The 22,956-nt window shown below is 43.5% G+C and overlaps 1 protein-coding gene and 1 long non-coding RNA gene across 8 annotated transcripts in view; one reads left to right on the forward strand and one right to left on the reverse strand.

The window, feature by feature from the left end:
- LOC140525199 (uncharacterized) overlaps nucleotides 1-10,873 on the forward strand; it is a 30,018-nt gene extending 19,145 nt beyond the window's left edge. For both annotated transcript variants that reach the window (XR_011973961.1, XR_011973958.1), the window contains one exon: nucleotides 10,571-10,873. This is a non-coding gene — a long non-coding RNA (uncharacterized lncRNA). The remainder of the gene's footprint in view (nucleotides 1-10,570) is intronic.
- KLHL24 (kelch like family member 24) overlaps nucleotides 1-22,956 on the reverse strand; it is a 48,870-nt gene that overhangs the window by 14,794 nt on the left and 11,120 nt on the right. For all 6 annotated transcript variants that reach the window (XM_072640352.1, XM_072640349.1, XM_072640348.1 and 3 more), the window contains exons 2-4: nucleotides 17,552-18,526; nucleotides 6,779-6,963; nucleotides 3,811-3,929 (exon numbers count right to left, since the gene is read on the reverse strand). In XM_072640352.1, coding sequence (XP_072496453.1) covers nucleotides 3,811-3,929; nucleotides 6,779-6,963; nucleotides 17,552-18,471 — 1,224 coding nt within the window. In that variant the 5' untranslated portion in view covers nucleotides 18,472-18,526. The remainder of the gene's footprint in view (nucleotides 1-3,810; nucleotides 3,930-6,778; nucleotides 6,964-17,551; nucleotides 18,527-22,956) is intronic.

The following is a 22,956-nucleotide window of genomic DNA, read 5'->3' on the forward strand; positions in this document are numbered from 1 at the left end:
CATAATCTGGTATGTTTCAGCCTGATTTTACATTAACCTACTCCTTCATGCATTCTATGTTTAAGTAGATGTTTGACACCCCCAAAGCTTCTATTTGCCCAGGCTAAGCCTTTGCCTGGAATTTCCCCCTCCTCATCTCTTCACTCAACAAAGACTCTTCTCTTCCCTACAAGGCTCAGCTCAGGTACCATTTTATCCCAGAAGTCTTCTCTAATTCACCAACTGATTAATATCCTTTTCCTCTTGAAACGTACTTATATTTACTTATTTTTATAAATGTTGTGCTCGCAAGCAGATCTAAGTTCCTTGGGGGCACTGAGGGTTAGTTTACTCTTTTTATCTTTGTATCTCCTGAGCTTACTTATCACAGAGCCAGGCACAGAGTAGGAACTTACCAAGTGTTGAAAGTAGGTTTAAATTACATTTTGGTTGGGGAAAGGGGGATGAAATTTGACTAACATGTATGAATCTGTTAGAGATAATATTCATAGGCAAATACCCCACAATGCTGCAGAATGTTCCAAGTAAATACAAAAGCACCAGAAAACACATCACATATCTGACTAATTTTCATCAAGACAAACTGTTCAGACTTCAAGAAAAGGAGAGAGAGAACTCATCGGCTTTGCATTACAACATTCACTAGAGGGCTCTGGTCGGGGCCACTAGATCCCAGAGTAGTCCCAAAGCAATATGTCCTATTATAAACTCCTGAGATCAGTGTTCGGATGGTATTTATCTCGGAATTTCTAGTACTTAGCACCCTGCAGAGAAAGGATGTAATGGATAAGCACAAATGACAGTTCAGCCTGAAAGATTTGAACAACAATTACAACAAAAATGCTTCCTTGAGAGAGATAAGAAAAAGAGTCAGAGATTTAATGCCTTTTTCAAAAGCCCTGGGCGAGCCAGTGGTGAGCCAGTCTGGGATTGAGGTCTCTACTCCCAACCCAGCGAACACTGTCTGCCACACCAGCATCTCCTTTCCTAAAGGCACACTGCACCTTCTCTCTTTGCAGATCTACTCTCTCTCTCCATCTACCTAATCCACCCCAACTTAAATGCCTCATTCTGATTGTTCTTAAAAGTATGTTCTAATATCCCCAAGAGATCATAAAAATGGGAAAGGGTCCCACATGTACAAAAATATTTATAGCAGCACTCTATGTAGTTGCCAAAAACTGGAAGTCAAGGGGATGTCCATCAATTGGGGAATGGCTGAATAAATTATGGTATATGAATGTAATGGAGTACTATTGTGCCATAAGAAATGATGAACAAGAAGACTTCAGAGAGGCCTGGAAGGACTTATATGACCTGATGCTGAGTGAAAGGAGCAGAACCAGGAGAACTTTGTGCACAGCAACGACCACAGTGTGTGAGAGTTTTTTCTGGTAGACTTAGATTTTTGTAATAACACAAGAACTTCTTACCAAAAAAAAAAAAAAATCCCAATGGAGGATCTCAAGGCAAAATGCCTGCCACACTCAGAGAGAGAAATATGGAAGTCACTCACATATTGTAGCAGATCATGTTTGTGTATGTGTATGTGTTTGTGTATCATGTTCTGATTTGTTATACGATTTCTTTCATTTATCTTAGTCTGACTACATAGCATGACTATAGTGAAAATATACTCAATAGGAAAGTATATGTAGAATCTATACAGAATTGTATACAGTCGTGGGGAGGGAGGGGGGGAGTGGGGGGTAGGTGGGGGGGATAAAATCACAATTGTATGGCAGTGATTGTTAAACATTACAAAATAAAAAAAAAAAAGTATGTTCTAGTTCCCCACAAAGTGACCATCAATGGAACTTAGTTACGAAGGATGGCACTCTCCTCAGCAGGGCACCAATCAGTGCTTCCATCCCATAACTGCTTCAAGCTGGCCCTCACCCCTCTAGGCTGGCTAGCTAACATGTTCCTGGACTTCAAGGAACAAAGTCCCCAAGTCTGGTCTGAATGGCCCAAACAGGAGAGCTTGTACAAAACTGGGGCTGCTTCTTCATCTTGAAAACCAGCAGGCCTAATCTGCCCTTTGATCATAGCCGCAAAGACCAAAGGAGGTGGGCCCTTTTCTCCACAAATTCTTCTGGATCCCAATCCCATATTCCAAAATCAACCAACAGTCCAAGGCTGGGTGCCCTGCCACATAGCCCACAAAGATGGTGGTACTTGTCACCTGGTGACTTGGGGACCAGTATCACCTAGAATGGCTTTGATTGGGTAAGTTCTGCCGAAATCTGACACAGCTCACCTGCAAATGAGATTCTTTCACATCCTTCTAGTCCCTTTGTTTTTCTAATTCTAAAAATGTATCAACCCTAAGAAACCTTGTTGGTTATTCTAAACCCATGTCTGACATAATGAAACCATTATGATCTTTAGAGAAGAAATGAGTTTCAGGAGCTATGGATGAGGGGTCAAGGACTCTGGATTCAGGTCCCTGGCCTCAGTTTACCAGCCTAGAAGCTCAGAGGAAATTCCCCCTAGACCTACTGAGAACTGCTGAAGCTTCTCATTTCCCAATGAAGTCCATCATAGTTGGGACACTTATCAAGGGCCCCTGCACCTGCTCTATCCATACCTTGCCAGGCTGTCTCATCCCTTAGCCTTTAATTCTGAAGCCTCACTTGAACTCTAGAATGTAGCCATTAGAAGTGTCCCTCCATCCTCCACCTCTTTGGTCACTCCCTCCCAACTCTGCTGAGGGTTTTCAGGCCAGCCAGGTTTCATTCCAAGGCCCCCACTGGTACTTCTCTCTTCTCCATAAGGTCTTTCTCCCCATTAGAACTGAAGTTCCTAGAGGGCAGGGCCTGTTTTTCTACTTGAGTTTGTTTTGCCAGTGTTCATCAGAGTATCTGACACATACCCACAGTAAGTGCTTAATAAATGCTGGTAGATTCACTGGTGGGGTTTCTTTCTGCCACTTTTCAATTCACAGAACAGAAGGGACCCTAGCACTTCACCTAGTGTCAGTGGCTACCCCCAGGCGCTGTTCTCTTGAGCCAACATTTCTCCTCTAGCAAGAATATTTGTTTCCCAGGAATTTTGTGAAAGAAAACAAGGTAACATCTGAAAACAAGTGTCTGTGTGGAAAGCCCAATCACGACTGATTGCAATTACAATGATAATCATGCAAGAACAAAAGCTGAGTAAGTTCTGCTGAAATCTCTGATATGGTTCACCTTCAAAGGAGATTCTTTCCAATTCCAATACCTTTATAGAATTACAGAAACAGAGGGATCAATCCTAAGAATCAATGCCTGACATAATGGCCCTGGTGGGTATGGCCAGCCCAGGGGCCCTGCTGCCCCCCTGAAAGCCTTCCCTAAGTGGCCAGAACCATTACCGAGTCCTGGGGCCAAACAGTGTCAGTCTAGCATTCACTGTCACCTTCCCTTTCTTGCTACTCTTCTTTCACTACATAGCTCTACACCCTAGAAGCCTGGGGCTCCCCCTCAGTAAAGCAGGGACGGGGCCGGACCTAAAGACCCTTATAGGGACTCTCTAAGACTCAAGTTCTAGGGGGATATGCTCCAGCCATGCTGAAACCCATCTTTCCATACAGAATTCCACCAATGCCTCCATTTTGTCAGCCTTCACATCCTAATCTTTGGTCTACCACCTAAAACAGCATCGGCCCACTGACAACCTTGATTCCTAAAATTGCCCTACGCTATGCCTAAGTCTGCTTGGACTCTTTTCTGTCTTTCTTGAAGCATAAACAACAGAACCATTACTGGACAGTCAGAGTCACCATTTTGGCACCTCACAGAAAATATTCACCAAAGAAACTGCTCTTACCTTACCGAAGAGGACAGCCATTTTGTGACGCCATCTGCCCTTATTGAGAGAGGCAACTCGGATCCAAATGTTGAGCTGTGAGTTATAAATCCAGACATCACGGCTATTGATTCTTCCCCCTTTAAAATGACACAAACATGTAACAACCAATTGCCATTTTTCACAGGGAGCATTGCTCAAGGGTGGGGGTGGGGGGGGGGGCCTCAGCTTCTACCCAGTCGAAAGCTCTCATTTTAGAGATGAGGGGACTGAGGTCCAAAGCCTGGAAGAAAGCTGGCCCAAGTCACCGAGGTAGAAATTGAACCAAGATCCTCTGGCCCGAGCCAAAAAAAGGTCTTTCTACCATTCCAAACTTTCATGTTTCAGTTCTGTAAGTACAAAGTAATATACCTAAGGAAAATTAATTAATTCTTTAAGCTCTGATCAACCCAACTGTCATGTAACACTAGAATGTCTGCTCACCAGCTCCTGTCTTAATTAGTTTCCAGTCAAGGTACCTGAAAATCTCAGTAGTTAACTTACTGGTTTAGCCACAGCTAAAATGCAAGTATCAGGCCATATTAAATATATAATATTAACACTAACATAAAATAGTAATACATAAACACTAACATGGGTATATCTATCAAACAGTTTTGGTCATCAAGGTTAAAAGGGGAAACAGCTGAAATGTGAAATGATACCGTATAAGAGATGGATTCAATATTAACTACTTTGCCAAATCCTAGAAAAAACTATAAAAGCCCTTGGAATTTTGAAGAATATAGGTGTAGTATAACTAAAACAAAGCACTAATTTCCCATAGAAGGTATTAAACTCATGTAATCTAAGGATAAAATAACTGCAGATTCAAAAACAAATTCATAAATTCATAGGTAGGCAAGTGGTAACAAGTTATTATTAAGGCTGATGTCATGAAGGGAAAAAAAAACCTCTTAGATCACAGACTCATAGCTTTAGAGCTGGGAGGGATAGTGAGGTCATCCAGGCCAGTGTTTTACAGAGGAGGAGGGCAAGAGGTACAGAGATTATCTGTCCAAGGTCGTTATCACTCTAAGATGATATCACTTTAACTTACATGTTAGAAAGCCTTGTGGAGAGAAGGAGAGAATATAAGAAAAATCAAATGCCTTCAAAACAAATTTTCCCAAGTATATTTCTCGCTCTCAATTCTCGATGTGGATAAAGATCAGATCTCATGATCAACAGCAGTTTCAATGCAACTTCAAATATATTCAGTGTTTTACCGTGTGAAAGACGATGTGTCATAATTTAAAGTAAAAAAAGTTGAAATTTAGGTAAAACATAACATGTTTTCTGCTGGAAAAAATCCATCCAAAATCAGTTCTCCTATCTGATAATATTTAATTTTGGAATAATAATTTAACATTCTGTTTTTATGTTAAAATAGAAATGGCTTCACTAAGGATGTATACATTCAATGACAATGGAAATTGCCTAATTATAATTTGGGGGTTGGGGGAAGTCTCTAATTTCACTGCTAAGAGAAGCCCAGGGAAGGCAACATCCTCACACTGGGAAAGTTGAAAACTTTCTGCTCCTAATGGTCTTAGAGGGTTCCTAGGGAGGGGCACACAGCCAACATGTGTTATCTGGGTTTCCTATCTACTACCTATCTTGCCTCTTGAGTATAAAATACAGACCAGCAAGCTAAAGCTGGACAGAGGCTGAGCTAAGTACTACAAAACCAAGAGGAAACCTCCTAGGCATCCCAGGAGCCTTGACTTCTCTGGGCCTCACGTGCTCAAGCACAGGGTTCGATGCACCTCAACTTGTCCCCTTAACTCCCATCTGCCCCCTGGGGGAGAGGGTTTAGCTAATGCAGCACAGAGAGGAACAGGCCCCTGTGGAACTTCATCTCACCTTCATGGGTGTACCTATACCATACTTTTTAGAGCTAATGTAGACAGATGCTACTGTTATTTCAAGTATATTAAATCAAGTATAAAAAGGTGATTTACTTTTAGTCATGCTGTAAAAAACTGCCAATGCTCAAGCAAGATTTGTTCCTTTGTTGTTAGTGGCTAAAAGGGATAAAAGACCGAGCATACAAAGATAAGAGACTGAAAATACAACCAGGAAGCTTTAAAGAGAATTACCATTTCATTTTTAGAGTTTTCAGAACAATTCCAGAAAAAAAGGGGCAAGAAGAAAAGTTTGATTGTATGAGCATTCTCTATTCCTTTTCCTGATGAAATCTGTGTTATTGCGCACCGTCTTTGTTTCCTGACAAATCCCAATCCCAAACAGTGATCTTCCCCCTCGTCCAGACAGACGCTCAACCATCTCCTGCAGGAAGCCTTCCCTGATCCTCCCCCCCACCCCCACTGCCAGGGCCTCTCTCTCTCTCTCTCTCTCCCTTTGTATGTAGGTAAACTGGCCAAGAGCGTACAACAACGCAGACAATGACGTGTTTACTCCCTGTATGCTTACGTGGGTATAGACATATATGGAGACTGTACTATTGTATACATCATTATCTCCCCCTCATTTCACTGAAATCCTGTGAGAGTGGGGATTATCTCCTTTTCTGTATCTTCACCCCCAATACTCAGCACACAGCAGGACAACATGTACTTGTTGACTGAACAAGTCTGACAGTATATACAGTGTTTCACACCCAGGCTCCCACCTCTACAAAGGGAAGGTGGGAACTTCATTTTAGGCACCTTGATATGACTCTGAAAAGAAGCTAAATGAAGATTCATTGATTAAATCAAATTTTCAATGTTCTGCAGGAGCATACTTAGAGGAACCCCCTAACAAATCTTTTTATAAAGCAGTGTTTTTGTAAAGCAAATAATCTCTCCTTCATTCATGTTTTATACAACTAAGTTGACTTTTTTTTAAAATCCAGTTTATTTTGGTTACGGAAACACTTACTTGTCTTTCATGAATATTTTCAGCATGAGGCTGACGCCATCTTAAATAAGCCAGATATTTTTACCTGAGACAAGAATGTCATTCCTCAGAGCACACACTGCATATTCAGACTTGGTAAATTCTGGCAGCTTGGCCAAAGACTTCCACTCGCCAGTAACAGGGTCATAGCATTCAGTGTACGGAAGATTAAAGCCCCCAACTCGCTCACATCCTCCAACGACCACAATCACCTCTGAGAAGCCAGTTGATCTAAAAGGAGGTTAAAAGGGGACACAAGGAACAATCATGACTGACCAACACAAGTAAAATGTGATTCAGTCTACCTTCAAGTCTGAGAATGTACTCCCTAAGTTAGTGGACACATATCTGACTGCTGGATTTGAGACACAATCCAAAATTAGGCAGAATCAGAGAGGCTGATTTTTCCACTGAAAATCACCTAGAATGTGTTTAGAAAGGATAAAAAGAAATATGAAGCAGATGGACCACTGAAACTATTCAGTCAATCTCAAATCAAAGAGGGCAATGATCTAGACGGATAATGTAGGAATGCTAAACTTAGATCACTGGGCTAAAAATGGGTGTGTCTGGGTTGGTGGGTGAGGGAAAACTTAGATCAATCTGTCAAACCAAGGGGGAGCCGTAGATGCCTCCTCCCCTCCCATCCAGACTTCTACTAAGACATGAGGCCTAGCCAGCAGATTCTGGCCACCTTTGCTGCTGGCCTATCTCCTCATCCTCCCACCCCCACCAGTTCTGATAACAACAGTAATCAGATCAAGCCTAGCGCCTGGCACTAGACTGTGGTCAGCTCAAGACCATTTCCTTATACATGCTTAAACGTCCTTCTCCCCATTATGAGCAATGTCCCTGAGGCAAAACTTCACTTTTATATTTGTACCACTTCTGCCTAGCACAGTGCCTACAACAAAGTTAAGCCCTTATTAAAAGTCTGTTCATTCACTACTAGGGAAAAACATCATTTACTAATTTCCCTAGAATTCTGAGATGAGAGTCAGTCAAGGGAGGAAACAGCGACTGTCATTTCTGAACATTTTCAAAAACCCTTCCCCAAAGCTCCAAAGCACTGACTTAGAGTAGGTGAGGGCATGGCTATACAACAGTGACCATGGGATGGGCACCATGCTTCATCACCCTCAATGAAAAACCGAAGGTAGAGAATAAAAACTAGGCAGAAGTGGATCCTTTGTAGACTCAGAATTCAAGCTGGAAGATTCCAGAAATATCATGTAGTCCTCCTACTCATTTGGAGGAAGAAACTGAGGCCCAAAGAGATTAAAGAGAGAAGGGAGCCTGAATTCCAATGCAGGTCCTTGGGCCCCCAAAGTCCACATGCTCTCTCCCTCCAGCCTAACATGGAGTCACCATTGGGATGGAGATGGAGATGATCTAACATTGGACTAGCCAACCCCAGGGATCCAGACTGAGGCTCTTGTGAAGCTTTTCTGTAGAGAAGGGAGAATCCAGAACAAAATCTTTAAGTCTGCTAAGGACAGAAAGACCTTTCTTGGGGAACAGGTGACAGGCACAAATTGCACCAAGTTCTCACTAGGCCACAACTCACTAAAAAGTTGAAGCCCAATGGAGGCAACTGTTAGAAAACTCATTTAGGGAAAATGATCCCAAATTGTCTTCAGAATGAGTCTAAATCATCACCTATGAAAGATCTCTCAGAAGCGCTATGGACCATTTCCTAAAAGTACCAGGCCAAGGATTTCCTTTGTCTCAAAAGGCAAGTAATACTGGAGGTTACTTGTAAAAGCCCTGAAAACAAATACAATCTTAGTCTCATGTAAAACCCCTGTACAAGCAAGAAGAGAGGCCAGAACACAAAACGCACAGAGTAGGTCAACGAAAATGATCAAGGCCAAAATCAGCTGCCATGAGGAGCCAGCAGACTGGGCTGAATGTCAGAAGCTTGGCTACAAATCCTGGCTCTGTCACGGTGAGCAAGAGTGGGGAAGGCAACACCTCTGAGCAATTCTCAATCCCTGCTGCCTGTCATTCTTATCACCAACAAAGGTGAACCTGAGGGTTCAAAGGCCTCACCTATTCCTGAGAACTCCCCCTCACATGGACAACTGCACGTGCAACACCCCTACCTGGACAAATGGGTTGGAACCTTAGTCCAATCAATTAATAAACATTTATTAAGCATCTACTATGCTGGTGCTAAGAGCTGGGGACACAGAGATAAAAGACAGTTCTTGCCCTCAAAGAACTCAAAATCTAACAGGAGCTAGAGGGGGAAGAACAAGAAGGAAACAAATGTATATAAAGCAAGTGGGCTCTCTTGCTTTCTGTGTGTGTGTGCATGTATATAATATATCATAAATGTGTGTGTGTTCTGTCCTTCGCTGCTGAAGAAGACCATGCCATCACAGAAATGATGAAATGACTTGCACTTGACTTTGTTTTGAGTGAGGGAGGGCTGTGCAGGTCACCAGCCTCACTTCTCCTCCAGAGTCATCTGAATCCAGTGACCAGATATTCATCAGGATGACTGGAGATGACCCAGGATGAGGAAATTGGGGTTAAGTGACTTGCCCAAGGTCACCCAGCTAGTGAGTGTCAAGTGTCTGAGGTTAAATTTGAACTCAAGTCCTCCTGACTTCTGCACTGGTGCTCTATCCACTGCACTACCTAGCTGCCCTGATGTTCTTATTAATGATTTGGATAAAAGTGTAGGTGGTACACTTAAGAAATTTGCATATGACACAAACCTGCAAAGGTAGTATGAGGCAGGTTTGAGGGGCTTTGAATGCCAAAAAGGGCATTCTGTATTTGTTTCAGGGGGCAAAAGTATATTGAAGGGAGAAGGGTAATACAATCAGGTCTGCACTTTAGGAAAATCACTGGTGGCTGAATGGAGGATGGAATAGTGGGGAGAAACATGCAGAAGAAAGAGTCTCCCAGTAGCTACTACAACAGTCCAGGGGTGAGTTGATGAGGGCTGCACCAAGGTGGAGACACAGTCAGAAGAAAGAAGGGGGCCCAGAGGAGGTGAAAGAGAGAGATTTAGCAAAAGATTAGATATGGAGGGTGAAAGAGTGAAGAGTCCAGGATGTCTCCTGGGTTGTGAGCCTGAGAAGATAGTGGCAAGATTGTGGTTCATTCATTTATTTATTCATTCAGTCTTTCATTCATTGAGACAAAACAATTTGTACATTACATAAATAGTATATGGCAGAAGAGGATTTGAATGCAAATCTTGATGGAAACCTGGAGAAAGAAACGGCAAACCAGCCCAGTAGCTTTGCCAAGAAAACCCCAAATGGGGTCACAGAATTGGACACAACTGAAACGAATGAACTTTTTGGAACTTGATTGAAACAAGGGAAGGTAATGTATTCTAAACCCAAGACTCTTAGCTGTGGAGGTGTGGCATTTGGACCCCTAGAAAAGGGAAATAGCTTCACTGCTCCAGAATAGTAGGTCAGAGTGGTTTATCTGGGATTTACAAGAACTTTTGAAGCCACCATAACCTTTATTAGTGGTTAATGGAAAACTCCCTCAACCCCCCCCCCAAAAGTTGGGGTACTGAGTGTAGACCTTCAAAAAGGAGGGCGTGAGTTATTCCTCTGCGTTTCCCCAGTAGTTAATGATCAGGTAGAAGGTAACTACAAGTGGGTAGCTCCCCAGGGGAGCTCACAGCACCAGGGATGAATTTAGCTCTCTCTACACCATCATACTATCCTTTATTTTTATGCTAAATAATCATGCATTTTCTTATTCTTTCCTGCATCTTCATCTGCCTCCCACTGGTTTTGGGGAATGGGAGAAAAGGGAGGGATAGTATGGTCTATAGTTCATGGACTCAACTTTCCCTTTCCAGTCACCTGGGTAGGAGATGTCTGCAATGACCCTAAACCAAGACCTGTGGAGGTTCATGGAGCTGAGATTCAGGACTGCTAAGCCGGCAAATCACCACCTATGCTATCACGGCAAGAGCTGGACAAGGACAGTGGGGAATTTTATCGTACTATACAGGATGGTGTGTCTATGGATGCTTTCAGCTAATTGCTAGAAACAAAGTCAGATGCATTACCAGCACAAAACAGGGATTGGAGAAGATGGGGAAACAAACTGTTTGTATGTGAGAGTCTCCACAGTTTAGAAGTAAAAGGAATTTATGACACATGCCCTGCAATTTTATGGTGAAGAGACTATCTAATTTACTGCTAGTTAAAAATATTCCCTCCACTTAGCTAACAGCTTAAATTTCTTTTTTGCTGAATTCTTTTGTTTTTACATTACCTTCATTTCTCAATAGACTCCTCCATCCCCCCATGTTTCCCAATATAAGTCCAGGAAAACTAACCAACGTAACATCCAAGTCAAAGGAAGGAAGGTAATCCAGCTGACACCTATGGTTTTTCACATGGTGGCTCCCTGGTGAGTATCAAGAGATGTAACTGTATTATGGCTCCACCCTTTGGGATGCCCAAGAAGACCCACAAGTTGGGCAACTTATACCTTCCAAGTCAATGTGATTGAAGATTAGATGTCCCAATCATTCCCACCCCTCCTCCTGGTCTCATATAGTTAGATCAGCTCAAAGAAGAGAAAGACACATCTGTTGTTTTGACAGCAAGTTATAGGGAAAAGCTTATAGTGGGCACATCTTGCTCTCGTGATGTTCTAAGCGTGGGAAGGCCACCCAATCAGTCCTAACCTTTAGAGGTCCCCTCCTATCCCAGATGGACAAGCAGATTCTATGCCCCAGCACTGAGCAAGCAAGAGTGGGAGGGAAGAAAGCCTAGCCTCATGGGGACATGCCTTCAACCCCATGGACCCTGTCCTCCTTGCTATTATTAAACATTTGACTGGTACAGTGCTGCTCCTGCCCAAAGCTGCAGAGAATGTGGTTGGGGGGGGGGGGGGGGGAATAAGGTGGGGGGAGGGGTACTGCCACTATTCTGAGCACCAGGCTTATCAGAGCACTGTAAGTTCTTTTTTCCTTCTTTTCTTTTTTCAATTTAAAGCCTGTGTAATCAGATCTCAAAACTTCAGGCCAATGTTTGCACCAGCCCCAGTTGGGTGCATGCCATCTCTCACAACGGATAGTATTCAACTGAACATGTTTATTAAGTACTCATGATGTAAAAGGTGGCCCTAGGAAGAATTCACAGAAGAAACAAGATATAGTTCCCTGTCTACCAAGGCATTTAGAAACTCCTAGCAAGGAAGAGACAACTGTACAGATGGCTTTTCCTAAGGTATACCATGGCCCATCCATGGGCAAGGTTCAAGATGGGCTGCATGAACCAGGTGAGAGCCTTGCAGTCACCTGTGGCTGGTCTCCCTGCCTCCCAGCATCTTCTCAAGGCACTGGATGACTCCTGTGCTCAAAAGTCTTCCATGCCTCCCAATTTCCTTTAGGATGAAGTACCAAGACCTCACCATCTGGCTCCCACCTCCTTCCCACGAGTTCTCTCATGTCACTCCTCTCCCCCATCTCTGATGTAGCCAAACTAGATACTGGCCTCCTAGAGACCCCACCTCCCATGTCCACGCCTTCCTCTGCTTCTTAGAATCCTTAGATCCACTACACAGAGTAACAGCCACATTGTTCAATGATCAACTGTGATAAACTTAGCTCTTCTCAGCAACACAATGATGTAAGACAATTCCAAAAGACTTGTGATGTAAAACACTACTCATATCCAGAGAAAGAACTAGAGTCTGAGTGCAGATCATACAATTTTCACTTTTTTGTTTTTTATTTCTCATGGTTTTTCTTACCTTTTGTTCCGATTCTTCTTTCACAACATGGCTACTGTGGAAAATGTTTAACATGACTGCACATGTATAGTTTATATCATATTATTTGCTGTCTTGAGGAGGAGGGAGGGCTCCTCGTCTGGGCCTATGTGTCCGTAGGTCCTGGTGGTGAGAAAGGGCTGACTGGGTGGCAAACATCACCCAAAGGGAGGCTGGATAGGATAGGACATCTTAGTAGAGGGAAGAAAAAACAGAAGATTCCTCTAAGGAAGGCTAGTGCTGTCATGCACAGAAACAGGGATGTTGAAGGGGGAGGCATGAGTTTTGGGGGAAAGGGGCAAGTTTCAAAGTTTGAGCTGCTGCCAGGAATATCCAAATGGAGGCAGTTCAAGGATGGACTAGATCCATGGGAGAAATGAGGCCTCTGGAGTCATGGGCATCGAGATGGTAACTGAAGGTGAGGACAAATCAGCCAGGCTTCAACAGAGAACCGAGAAGTCCCAGGGGAATGTGTCCACACATGGAGGTAGGAAGGTGACAAATAAAGAGAGGCCGAGCATGCAAGTAAAGTGGTTGGGTTGAACACCTGTATAAGAAGAGCGAGCAGGAAATTCCTCCACTAAAAACTAATTTTGTTTCAATTCTCCTCTGTCCATGGAGGATTCTCAGGCCTGACCTTCCCATGCATCCTGTGGGTCAGGCCTGAATGCCAGCCCTGCCCCCAGCACCAACTGCCTGGGAGATTATGTACTACCCAACAGCCCACAGCTAGCCCAAACCGAACTCATTCTCTTTCTCCCCCAACTCCCCCTTCTTCCAAACATCCCTGTTTCTGCCACAGATACCACTCCCCTTCCAGTGGTCCCATTTAAAACCTCAAGTTATCCTCAGCTCATCTCACACGTCCAGTCAAGTGCCAAGCCTCAGGGATCCTACCACTTCTGCAACACGCCCCTCTCATCTGGTATCCCCTTCTCTCCACCCAGCACCAAGTTCTGACCCTCACCACCTCTCATCTGGATGATGACAAAAAACCTAATTGCATTCCATGCCTAAAGCCTCTCCCCACTCCAATCCATCTTCCACACAGGGTCAAGTTAACACTTCTAAAGAATGTCTGACTGTGCAACTCCTCTCCTCAAAATGCCCCATGGCTCTCTGCTACCTTTAGGCCTTTGTTCTGGCAGGAGGATGAATTCAGGACCTCCTGCCTCTAGACCTCGTCCTCTCTCCAGTATACTGAGTATTGAGCATTTGGACTTTGGCACACTTCAGAAATTTACTAGAAAGCTTTACTTTCAAGGCTATAAAAAAACCTTTATTCGATAAATGGTCTTTCGCAATTTGTAGGCTCTATTAAAACTTGTGAAACACCAAACAAAGGCTGGAGGGATGCAGCTAGCCACAGAGAAAAGGCCTTCTTATTTCAGGAGGGTGTGGAGGGGAACTTTTCGACATGAAATTTACACACTGAAAATGCTCCAATTCCTTCCTTTATTCTCCAAGAAAAGCCACGGCAATAGAATCAATGGGAGGCTCTGAGATGCTGCTTGGCATGGACAAGGCATCCCAGAAAGATGATGATGGAATTCCTGGAGATGAAGGGGCAGAATAAAGAAGGCTGGCCTCAGAGCCAAGACACACCCAAGTTGGAATCCCATCTTCCATACTTAACAAGTCCCTGAGCCTCAATTTCTTTACCTGCAAAATGGGAATAACAGTATCTCTAGGACCTCCCCAAGGGGCATTTACAGGCATCAGCTATTTTTACTGAAGGCAAGAGATCTGAGTCCTAGACTTAGCTCCAAGGAGCTGCGTGACCTTGGACAAGTAGCTGAAGCGTTTTGGTCCCTGCAAAACAAGGTGACCTCTTAAGTTCCTTCTCATTCTACAATTCTGGTTCTAAGGAGAGAGATGAGAGGGGTAATGATAATGGTGCCAAAACCAGGGAAGAAAAGTCGATGAAACGCACAAAGAGAGGAGTCCAAGGGAGGCCACAGATGGGGAGGGCAACGTGGGCACTGCCATGCTGAACTTAATACAGGTTCAAAGGAATAGGCTAAAGCCAGTAGTGGCACATTTTCATGTATAATCAGCACTTTTCAGTCTTCTTTGTGCAAGGACACAGTCATGTTTACATATAAGACTTTCTGGTTCAAAGTTTAAAAAATTACAAAGGGAAAAATCATTCTAATGAAAGCAAACAGGGTGCAATGAAATGGGGTACCCAAAGAAAATAAAAGAGTGGGCCACCTGGGGAGATGAGGAGTCACACTTCTCCAAATCCCTGCATGACCCCGGCTGGGGAACTTTTGGAAGAAAGTCTCCTCTTGCATGGTCTGAGTTAGACCAGATGGCCCTGAGGCCTCTTCCAACTCTGAGATTCTGGAACTCCAGGAATTCCTTTCTCCAACCATTAGGTGGCAAACCCAGGTCAGGCAAGCGGCCTGCTCCCTGCTTCCCCCACATGCAGCCAAATGCACTCTTAGCAGAGTCTCTTAGGCCCAATTATTCTAACTCAGTAATGATCTAATAGAGGGGGTCATCTGGCCATCTTAGAAAAACAGGACCTCTCTCATTATTAAAAGAGGCACACTTCACTTTACACAAGAGATGTAGCCTTTCAAAGTTCTGCAAGATGGGTTTCTATAAATGAAACTGTATTTTAAATGCACTGAGGAAGCTGGGCGTTTAAGGCATAGGTGGGGAATTTCAGTTCTTGGCCTGACCACCCCACTGATCAATAATCATAGTTGATCACAACAAAGCCTTTGTTCTGGCCAGATTGGCCTTTGGTCACTTAACACTCCTCATTCCATTCCCAGCTTCTATCTCTTTGCACAGGCAGTCTCCTACCCCTGGAACACACTCCCTCCTTAGCTTTACCAATTAATATCCTCAGCATCCCTCAAGGCTCAGCTCAGACTTCATCTTCTATAAGGAAACCTTTCTGATCTCTCTAATTCAGAGGTTCTTACCCTGGGATCTATAAACTTGCTTTTTAAAAAATATTTTATTAAATGTCTTTTGGAAGAATTGGTTACCTTTGTGATCCTTAGTACTTTATTTTCTGCATTTAAAAACATGATTCTGAGAAGAGATGCACAGGCCTCTATAGACCAATGGCCAGAGGGGGCCAGGGAACCCACTAAAAGGTGAAGACCCTTGCTTATGTTCCCTCTGAATTATTCTGTATTCATTTCTCTGTGTGTGCCTTTACCTAGAGAGTCAATACTTTCATTTCATCTTGGTATCTCCAAGGCATACTATACAAGAAGAGTTTAATAAATCCTCATCTGACTGAAGTAAATTGGCATGATGCTCTACATGCATGGAAAGGCTTATCTCCTTCTTTGCTGTGCTGCAGTGAATTCAGCAGGGTTGGTATTACACCTCCTGAAGGCCTGTTAGGGGGTGACCCTGATGTCAGGGGGCGATGTCAGCCTGCAAGCACCCTAAAACATCCAGGAGGGCCACTAGCACAAGTCTTTAGATCTGCTTTTCTAAAAGTAAAGCAACTTTTGAGGGGTCAACAATCTTCTTTAATCACATATACCAACAGAGAAATTACAAGCAGAGAAGTAAAGACCTATTTAACAGAAAGGGCTTCTAATTATCTGACCATAAGCAATAGATATGTCAGATACATACATTACATACATACATAGTTACCAGAGAGAGAGGGCTTAAGGGCTACCCAGAGCCTCATCTGGCATACTAACCTTCTTCCAAAGAGTAAGCCCCTAAAGCAAAACCTCACCTCAGAGTATAACTACACTTCTCACGGCCAGAGGGCATCACAACCCTCCTGACCCAGTGCCTCTTTAATTAACAAAAAGTGTGGGCCTTCCTACAAAACAAGCCTCCCTTACTGGGCTCCCCCTGAGGCCTATTAATGGACAGGAAGATCTTTACATTACACAGACCCAACCAGGTGCAGGGCTGTCACAGCTTGAACAAGAAAGAACTGGGGAAGGCCAAGGAAGAGCTCCTCAGCCTCTGATTGTTGATTTGGATGAGGCCTACGTGACACACCTGCTCCCAGTCCAGTCTCTAGGCCTCTTCCACCTAACCCTACCTCCACATTCTCCTGACCCAGGGCCTCACACAGGGCTCTCTATCTCCTGACTGTTTTTCTGGCTGTGCCCCATGCCTGGAACATTCTCCTCATCTTCAAAGCCTGGCTTTCCCAGCTAAAACCCCACCTTAAATCAGAAGCCTTTTCTATTTCCTTTAACGCTTGTGCTTTCCCTCTGTGGTTATCTCCAGTCCTCAGACTGTGAGCAGGGCTCAGCATAATGCTTGGCACATAGTAGGAGCTTCATAAATGCTGATTATGTCAAGTTTTCCCAGACTCCTCTTTCCCCACCTTGCCCCTCAGCTCTCCTATCCTCTCCCCCTACACCTTTACTGCATCACACAGAGCTTCAGACTTGTTTTCCTCAGTTTCTTCATCTATAAAATGGCAATCATAGGCGCAGTTCCAGGGTTGTTGGGAGAATAAAATGAGATCACATTTGTAAAAGCACTTAGCACAATGCCTGGCACTCAGGAGGCACCATTGTCAACATTAACTAGGATGATCACACAATTTTCAAAGCAGGTGAAATGAGAGCCCAGACTATCTAAACTGGAGTTCCCATGTGGGCAATGCTGGGGGAGCTGGACTGCTGCTGGGATATATGTCTCATGTTCTCTACTGCAGAAAAAAGGTTCTCTGGTCCTGCTCTATAAGCTGCTATAATGAGAAATCATCAAAACTGTATTTATTTGGTTGCTTTCTGCTGTCCCCAGATTAAGCACTGAACACATCAAGAATCTAATCTGCAAACATGACTCCTCCTACCAGCTCACAGAATTAAAGGATAACAAATCTAGACTGGAAGGGACCTTGGGGGCCACCTTGTCCATCCCCTCATTTTACAGGCCCAGAGAAATGATGGGACTTAAGACTTCTATATCCGAAGTCTAGAGCTGGAAGGATCTCCAAGTCCCTCTGTCCTAAACTTCCTTGATAAGTGACTTGGTCAAGGTCACTCAGGTTCTAAGGTCAAAAGCAGGACTTATTTTACGGCTTTGAAAAGTTGCTCACCTTCTTGGTCTCGTCCTTGGTGACATCATCTCATTTCCAAGGATGTGGTACCGTCTGGCTTCATGCAATAACTGGTAACAGTCAGGAGAATTCTGGATTAATTGGTCCACTTCAACAGTTTGCACAAAGTAGTTGGGATGTAAGAGAGGCAGTCTCACATGGGTCAGAAGTTCCTGCAACAAGGGCCTTCTCAGGTCAACTGCCCGATACACCCAACGCATGACAGCTTCAAAGACCATCTCTTCCTTGCCAATCACCAGTTCATCGCTACCAATGTAATCAATGAGCTCGTCTTTGCCAAGCTCCAGGAATTCTTCATGCTGGGACACATCCTCAAAAGTCTGCAAAGCAAAATTTCTGCATTTGGTGAAAAGCGTCTTCAGGGAGTGTGTATCAGCAAAGCGCTGGATCCCAAGGCAGTTGCAGGGATCCAGCTGTTCCTCCAAGAACTTGGCACAGGCATCACGCAAGGTGCTGATCTGAAAGAGACTTGACGTCTCAAAGAGGTACTGGACATTCTCAGTGGTGATCTTGACTTTTCCAGTATAAACATACTGCAGAAAGCAGTCCATGGCCTCAGCCAAAATGCCATTGATCTCCACCAGCATCTCTCGGCTTTCTCGATGGTCATTACAAAACATGGCTCGGAAGTAGCTGCTACAGGCCGAAAGGACGGCACGGTGGCATGGGAACTCCTTCCCTTCCACACAGATGATGACATCTGTGAACAAGCGACTGTCTCGGAATTCATTAAAGATCTGGAGTATGTTTTCAGCATGGGAGGATCCTGAAGAAAAGTCGAAAAACTCATGGCCTGTGAGAGATTTGGGGTCCATTTCAAACACTTTGCGCTTAACAGCTGGGGAATCACGCACCCCAAGATCCTCTCTGTTCAGTCTGCGGCCCAGGATTAGTACCATGGTTACATCAGCTGGCTATATCCTTGTGAGAAAGGCCTGCTAAAGATCTTCCTTCCTAAAATTGAAAGAGAACAAAAAGGCAACATTTCTGAATGCAAAAAAGCAGTTAATAATTTCATTTTTTAAAATGGAAAGCTTAAATATTCTGCCAGAGATAACAAGAGAACCAGATGCTACACTCAAAAATGACCAAGCATTGAGGACCAGACCAGTCCTCACCTAAGGCTATGAGCTTTCCTACATTATATCACATTGGGTTACCGTCCTGTCACTCAAGTCTGCTCGGATGCCTTCATGTCCCACAGTTCTCTCAGACTATGCTAACAGAACACAGAGTAGAGCACAATTAAACACAAGCCTGAGGAGGGACAGGTACCCCAGGAGCAGGTGAGCGAAGTCAGATAAGATTGTCCTTGAGACAGCTTCCAGGTTCCACTCAGTGCCACATCCTCCACGGACAGCCCTGCCCAATCCCCTCTTAGACACTCTGTCCCTCCCTGCTGAAATTACAGGATCACGGATTTAGAGCTAGAAGGGACCTGACAAGTCACCAATCTTAGCCCTTCATGTTACAGACAAGGAAACTGAGGCAGAGGGGCTACATGACTTTATATTGTTCTCGTGTATTTTGTTTTTTTAGCTGTGTACACATGGTTTTTCCCCATTACAATGTATGCCCAGTGAGGGCGAGGTACATTTCCTTTTAGTCTCTATGCTGCCAGGGCCTACCTAGCATAGGATTTGGTGCACATCAAGTAACTAGTAAGTGCTGCTCACTGACTTTAAGGATGGCCACCAGATACTGCATTTGTTTTTGAATGGAGCCAACTCTTTAAGTCATCTCAAGTATGGAAAACTCACCATGTGATGTGGCTGGAGGGGGCATACAACCTGAAAAACCAGTGTTACGAGACATTAAATCATTCTACAAAGTACAAGACACCAATCCCTGGAGAGGACACAAATCTTCCTCATTCTGCCTATTCTCCCTGAGAAGCACAGCTACATGGCAGTCAGGAGGACAGGGCTCAAGCCCCACCTCTGACACCTGTGGGCCCCATGATCAGTCACTTTCCCCCTCAGTCCTAAGGCTGCTCTCAACTGATAAAGTGTTTCCTCATCTGCAAATTCCACCAGTCCCACTCTATTTTTCTCTTTCATTCTATTTCATTCTTATCTCATTCAATCTTACTATTTTTCTAAAACGAAACTCAATTAACTTTCCTCCTCTAAAAGTCTCCTTTCTTCCAAACTCCTATTTCTGAGGACAGCGCTGCCATCTCAGGAGAAGGGTACTTTCACTTGGAAAGTGTCCTTCTAGTTAGAATGCTATGGGGAGGGTCAGAATGATCTATTAGCACAACTTGTCAAAGTTCTTTGGAGGGGCCTTATGTTACTACCCAACAATTTCTAAAAGGAATTAAATCAACAATATCCTAAAATGAACTTGCATTTAGTCTATATATACTTAACACACAAGGTCCTTGAGGACAGGGACTGCTTCACTCATGTGTATGTATCTCCAGTGCCTGACACATTAACAGGGGCTTAATAAAGGCTTGCAGACTAGTCTGCCTTTCTCCCTTCTCCCTGAAAAAAGCAGTGACTCAAGGCCTGACCTTCCTCAATTTCACTGTCAACTTGTTCAACACAGAGCAGTGCAGCCATCATGTCCTTTAATGTTTGCTACCAACCACTCAGTCAGATGAGCTCTCTGGGCCTAGGTTCCCTAATCTGCAAATGAGGAGACCAGACCAGAAGGCCTCAAAGGAGCTGCGACCTAATAAATAGAGCTCCACTAAAACATAGTCCCTGCCCCAGGGAGTCCTTCCTTTCTCTCCTGTCTTTCTCATGCAAATGGCTCTGTGCAGAAACACCACTCCAGTGGTCCAGGGCTCAAAGGAACATCTGGCAGCATTTGCTCTGGGCTGCTAAAGACATTTAACAGGAGATATTTCTTGACCAACAGCTGTTAACAACCAAACCCTGTCCAGATGTAGTTCTTCATCTCTCACAGCCTCCTCCTCTCATTCCTTGCCTGTTGTTCTCTAACAGAGCTCACAAGACTAGTTGCTTTTAAGTGGATAAAATGAAGACTAAACAGAATTATTCTTTGTTCCTCGAGTTGTGACCCTCCATTTCCCCTACATGAAAAGGGGAGGAGAAGAAGGATTAACTTCCTTTCTACAAAAGTTATTAAGAGATGCTGGTGCCAGTTACTCTCTGCCTTCCTAGTGAGAATCCTCTTCAAAGAAGCAAGTGGCAAAGCTGGGGTCTACTTACAGATTTGGCCTGTGAGCTTGGAGACCTACAGTGGGTCCCCCCATCTACTAGTGGAACTCACAGAACCACAGATCTAGAGCTGGAAGGGACCTTGTCCAACCCCCTCAAGTGACATGGAAAATTCCACAGGCCTCAGTTTTTTCCAACTGTAAAATGAAGCCTCTGTGGTCCTTTCCAGCTCTAATGCAAGGATCCCATGAAATTGCTCTAACTAGGGCAAAGAAGATCAGGGGATAAATCCTCATCTCTGCACTGCTCACTACAAAGAGAAAAGAGCCCAATGTGCTGTAAACCTGCCCAGTTAAAAGTTTGGGAGCCACTTCATCTCTATGGTAACTGAAAAAATAGCTCAGCCATTAGCAGCAATGTACAAAAGGGTTCAGAGGGAAAAACATGTCAATCCAAATTTCAATCAAGTAAAACAAATCTGGGCTAAAACACAAACTTTCTTTTTAGATCTTTAAAATTTGACCTTTTTTTCAATGAACAGATCTCCATGTCAGGAATAAATAGGAAAGCAAATAAACTTCAGCAAGAAGGGGAAAAAGGCTATATACCCCACTCTATCCCAGCCTTCCATTCTAAATACTTGAAAGACTAATTCTCCAATTTACATATAGAGACAGGTACATTGTTTCAGATGTAACTATACTTATAATTGAAATTACGGAACTGAAATTTCTGAATAAATTTAAGAAAACATGTAATAGGCAGGTGTGATAAGACAGCATTATATATTAAGATGGTACTCTTAGAAGAGGAAATCTGGAAAGTATAAGGAAAGAATATTTGGGTGAAGGTCGAAGAGGAAATAAGAAAAGTTATTTTTGTCAGTGATATATATACAACAGAGCACCTAGAAAAGGGGTTAACTTGGGATGTATGAGCCTATTTTTAAAACTCTTTTGATGACTGTGTTTCAATAATAACTGTTTTCCCTTGTAATCCTATGTATTTTATCCTAATAATCAGATTTCAGGGGGATTCTCAAAACATTAATTTTGAACAAGGTCTTCACCAGAATGGCAAAGGGAGACATGAAAGAAAAAAGATTAAGAACTCTTGACCTAGAAGGAAAAAAAGGAAATTTATGCAAAGTTTTGTAAATAGATCACAACCTTAATCCAGAGGTATGATATAATGGTGATGGGGGAATTCCAATTATCATAACATCTACTAGCACTTTCTTGACCACCAAAAGAAGAAAAACTAACCTTCAAAAGGTGGACAAATCAATAAAGGAAAATTAAGGATCTGGTTCTCACTAACGAAGAAGTGATTTCTAAAGTAGAAATGCTGGGAACCTTGGGGGAAATTGACCACTTCATTCTAGAGTTTGTGAGAGAGGAGAGGAAATCTGGGCGGTGACATGTGCCCTGGATTTGGGCAGAGGTTGCAAAGCAGATTAAAGTAGATACTAATCTAATACTAAACAAAAGAAAAATGGATAAGACCCTATGGATGAAAAAAAATGCTTCAGAGAAAATCAGACCAGGAGGGATAAGGAATACTCAGAATGAAATTCTGAACCTATACCAAGTAACAACTCTAGTGAGGAGAAAAAACAGGATTGCTCTTAAGAGATTAAAGTAAATATAAAGGGAACTCATCAATGAAGTTAGATTTTATAATGAAATGCACACAAGAAGCAAACAAAGCCAGGTAACAGAAAATGAATGTGAGAGTGTGGCACAGTCCTGTAAATACCCTCAGGAATGAAAGCTGAAACTAGCAAGGGAAGCGAAGCAAGGGAAGAGAAAAGCTACAAGAAAAGATCAGAGAAAGGCTAGGTTTAGCAGGGCTGAAATGATGATCACTGATGACAGAGGGAACAACTGTCCCATAACGGAACAGGCCATGAGTCAGGAGGTGGGGTGTCCCTCTCCTGGGCTGCTTTCCAGTTCAGAGGCTCAAGCACCACTCATTGGGTCGGTGACATCGGGGCTTCCTTCTTTAGAAGCCTGGCTTGGCCAGATGGCTCCTCACCTCCCTTTCAAATCAAAGTCTGCCACGGGTTTGTTTACAATGAGAATGGATCATGTCATTTTAATAGGAAAGCAGAAATACCATCAAACAAGACTGCCTATCTGTGACCCTTCAAGCTAGACAGTCATAATGCAAGTTTTTTTTTCCCATACAAAAATCTATCCTTCCTCTCCTTTCCAAAAAACCCCTAAAGGCTCTGTAAGAAAAAAGCTGATT

The sequence above is a fragment of the Notamacropus eugenii genome, chromosome 2, assembly GCF_028372415.1.
Source record: "Notamacropus eugenii isolate mMacEug1 chromosome 2, mMacEug1.pri_v2, whole genome shotgun sequence".
NCBI classification, from domain to species: domain Eukaryota; kingdom Metazoa; phylum Chordata; class Mammalia; order Diprotodontia; family Macropodidae; genus Notamacropus; species Notamacropus eugenii.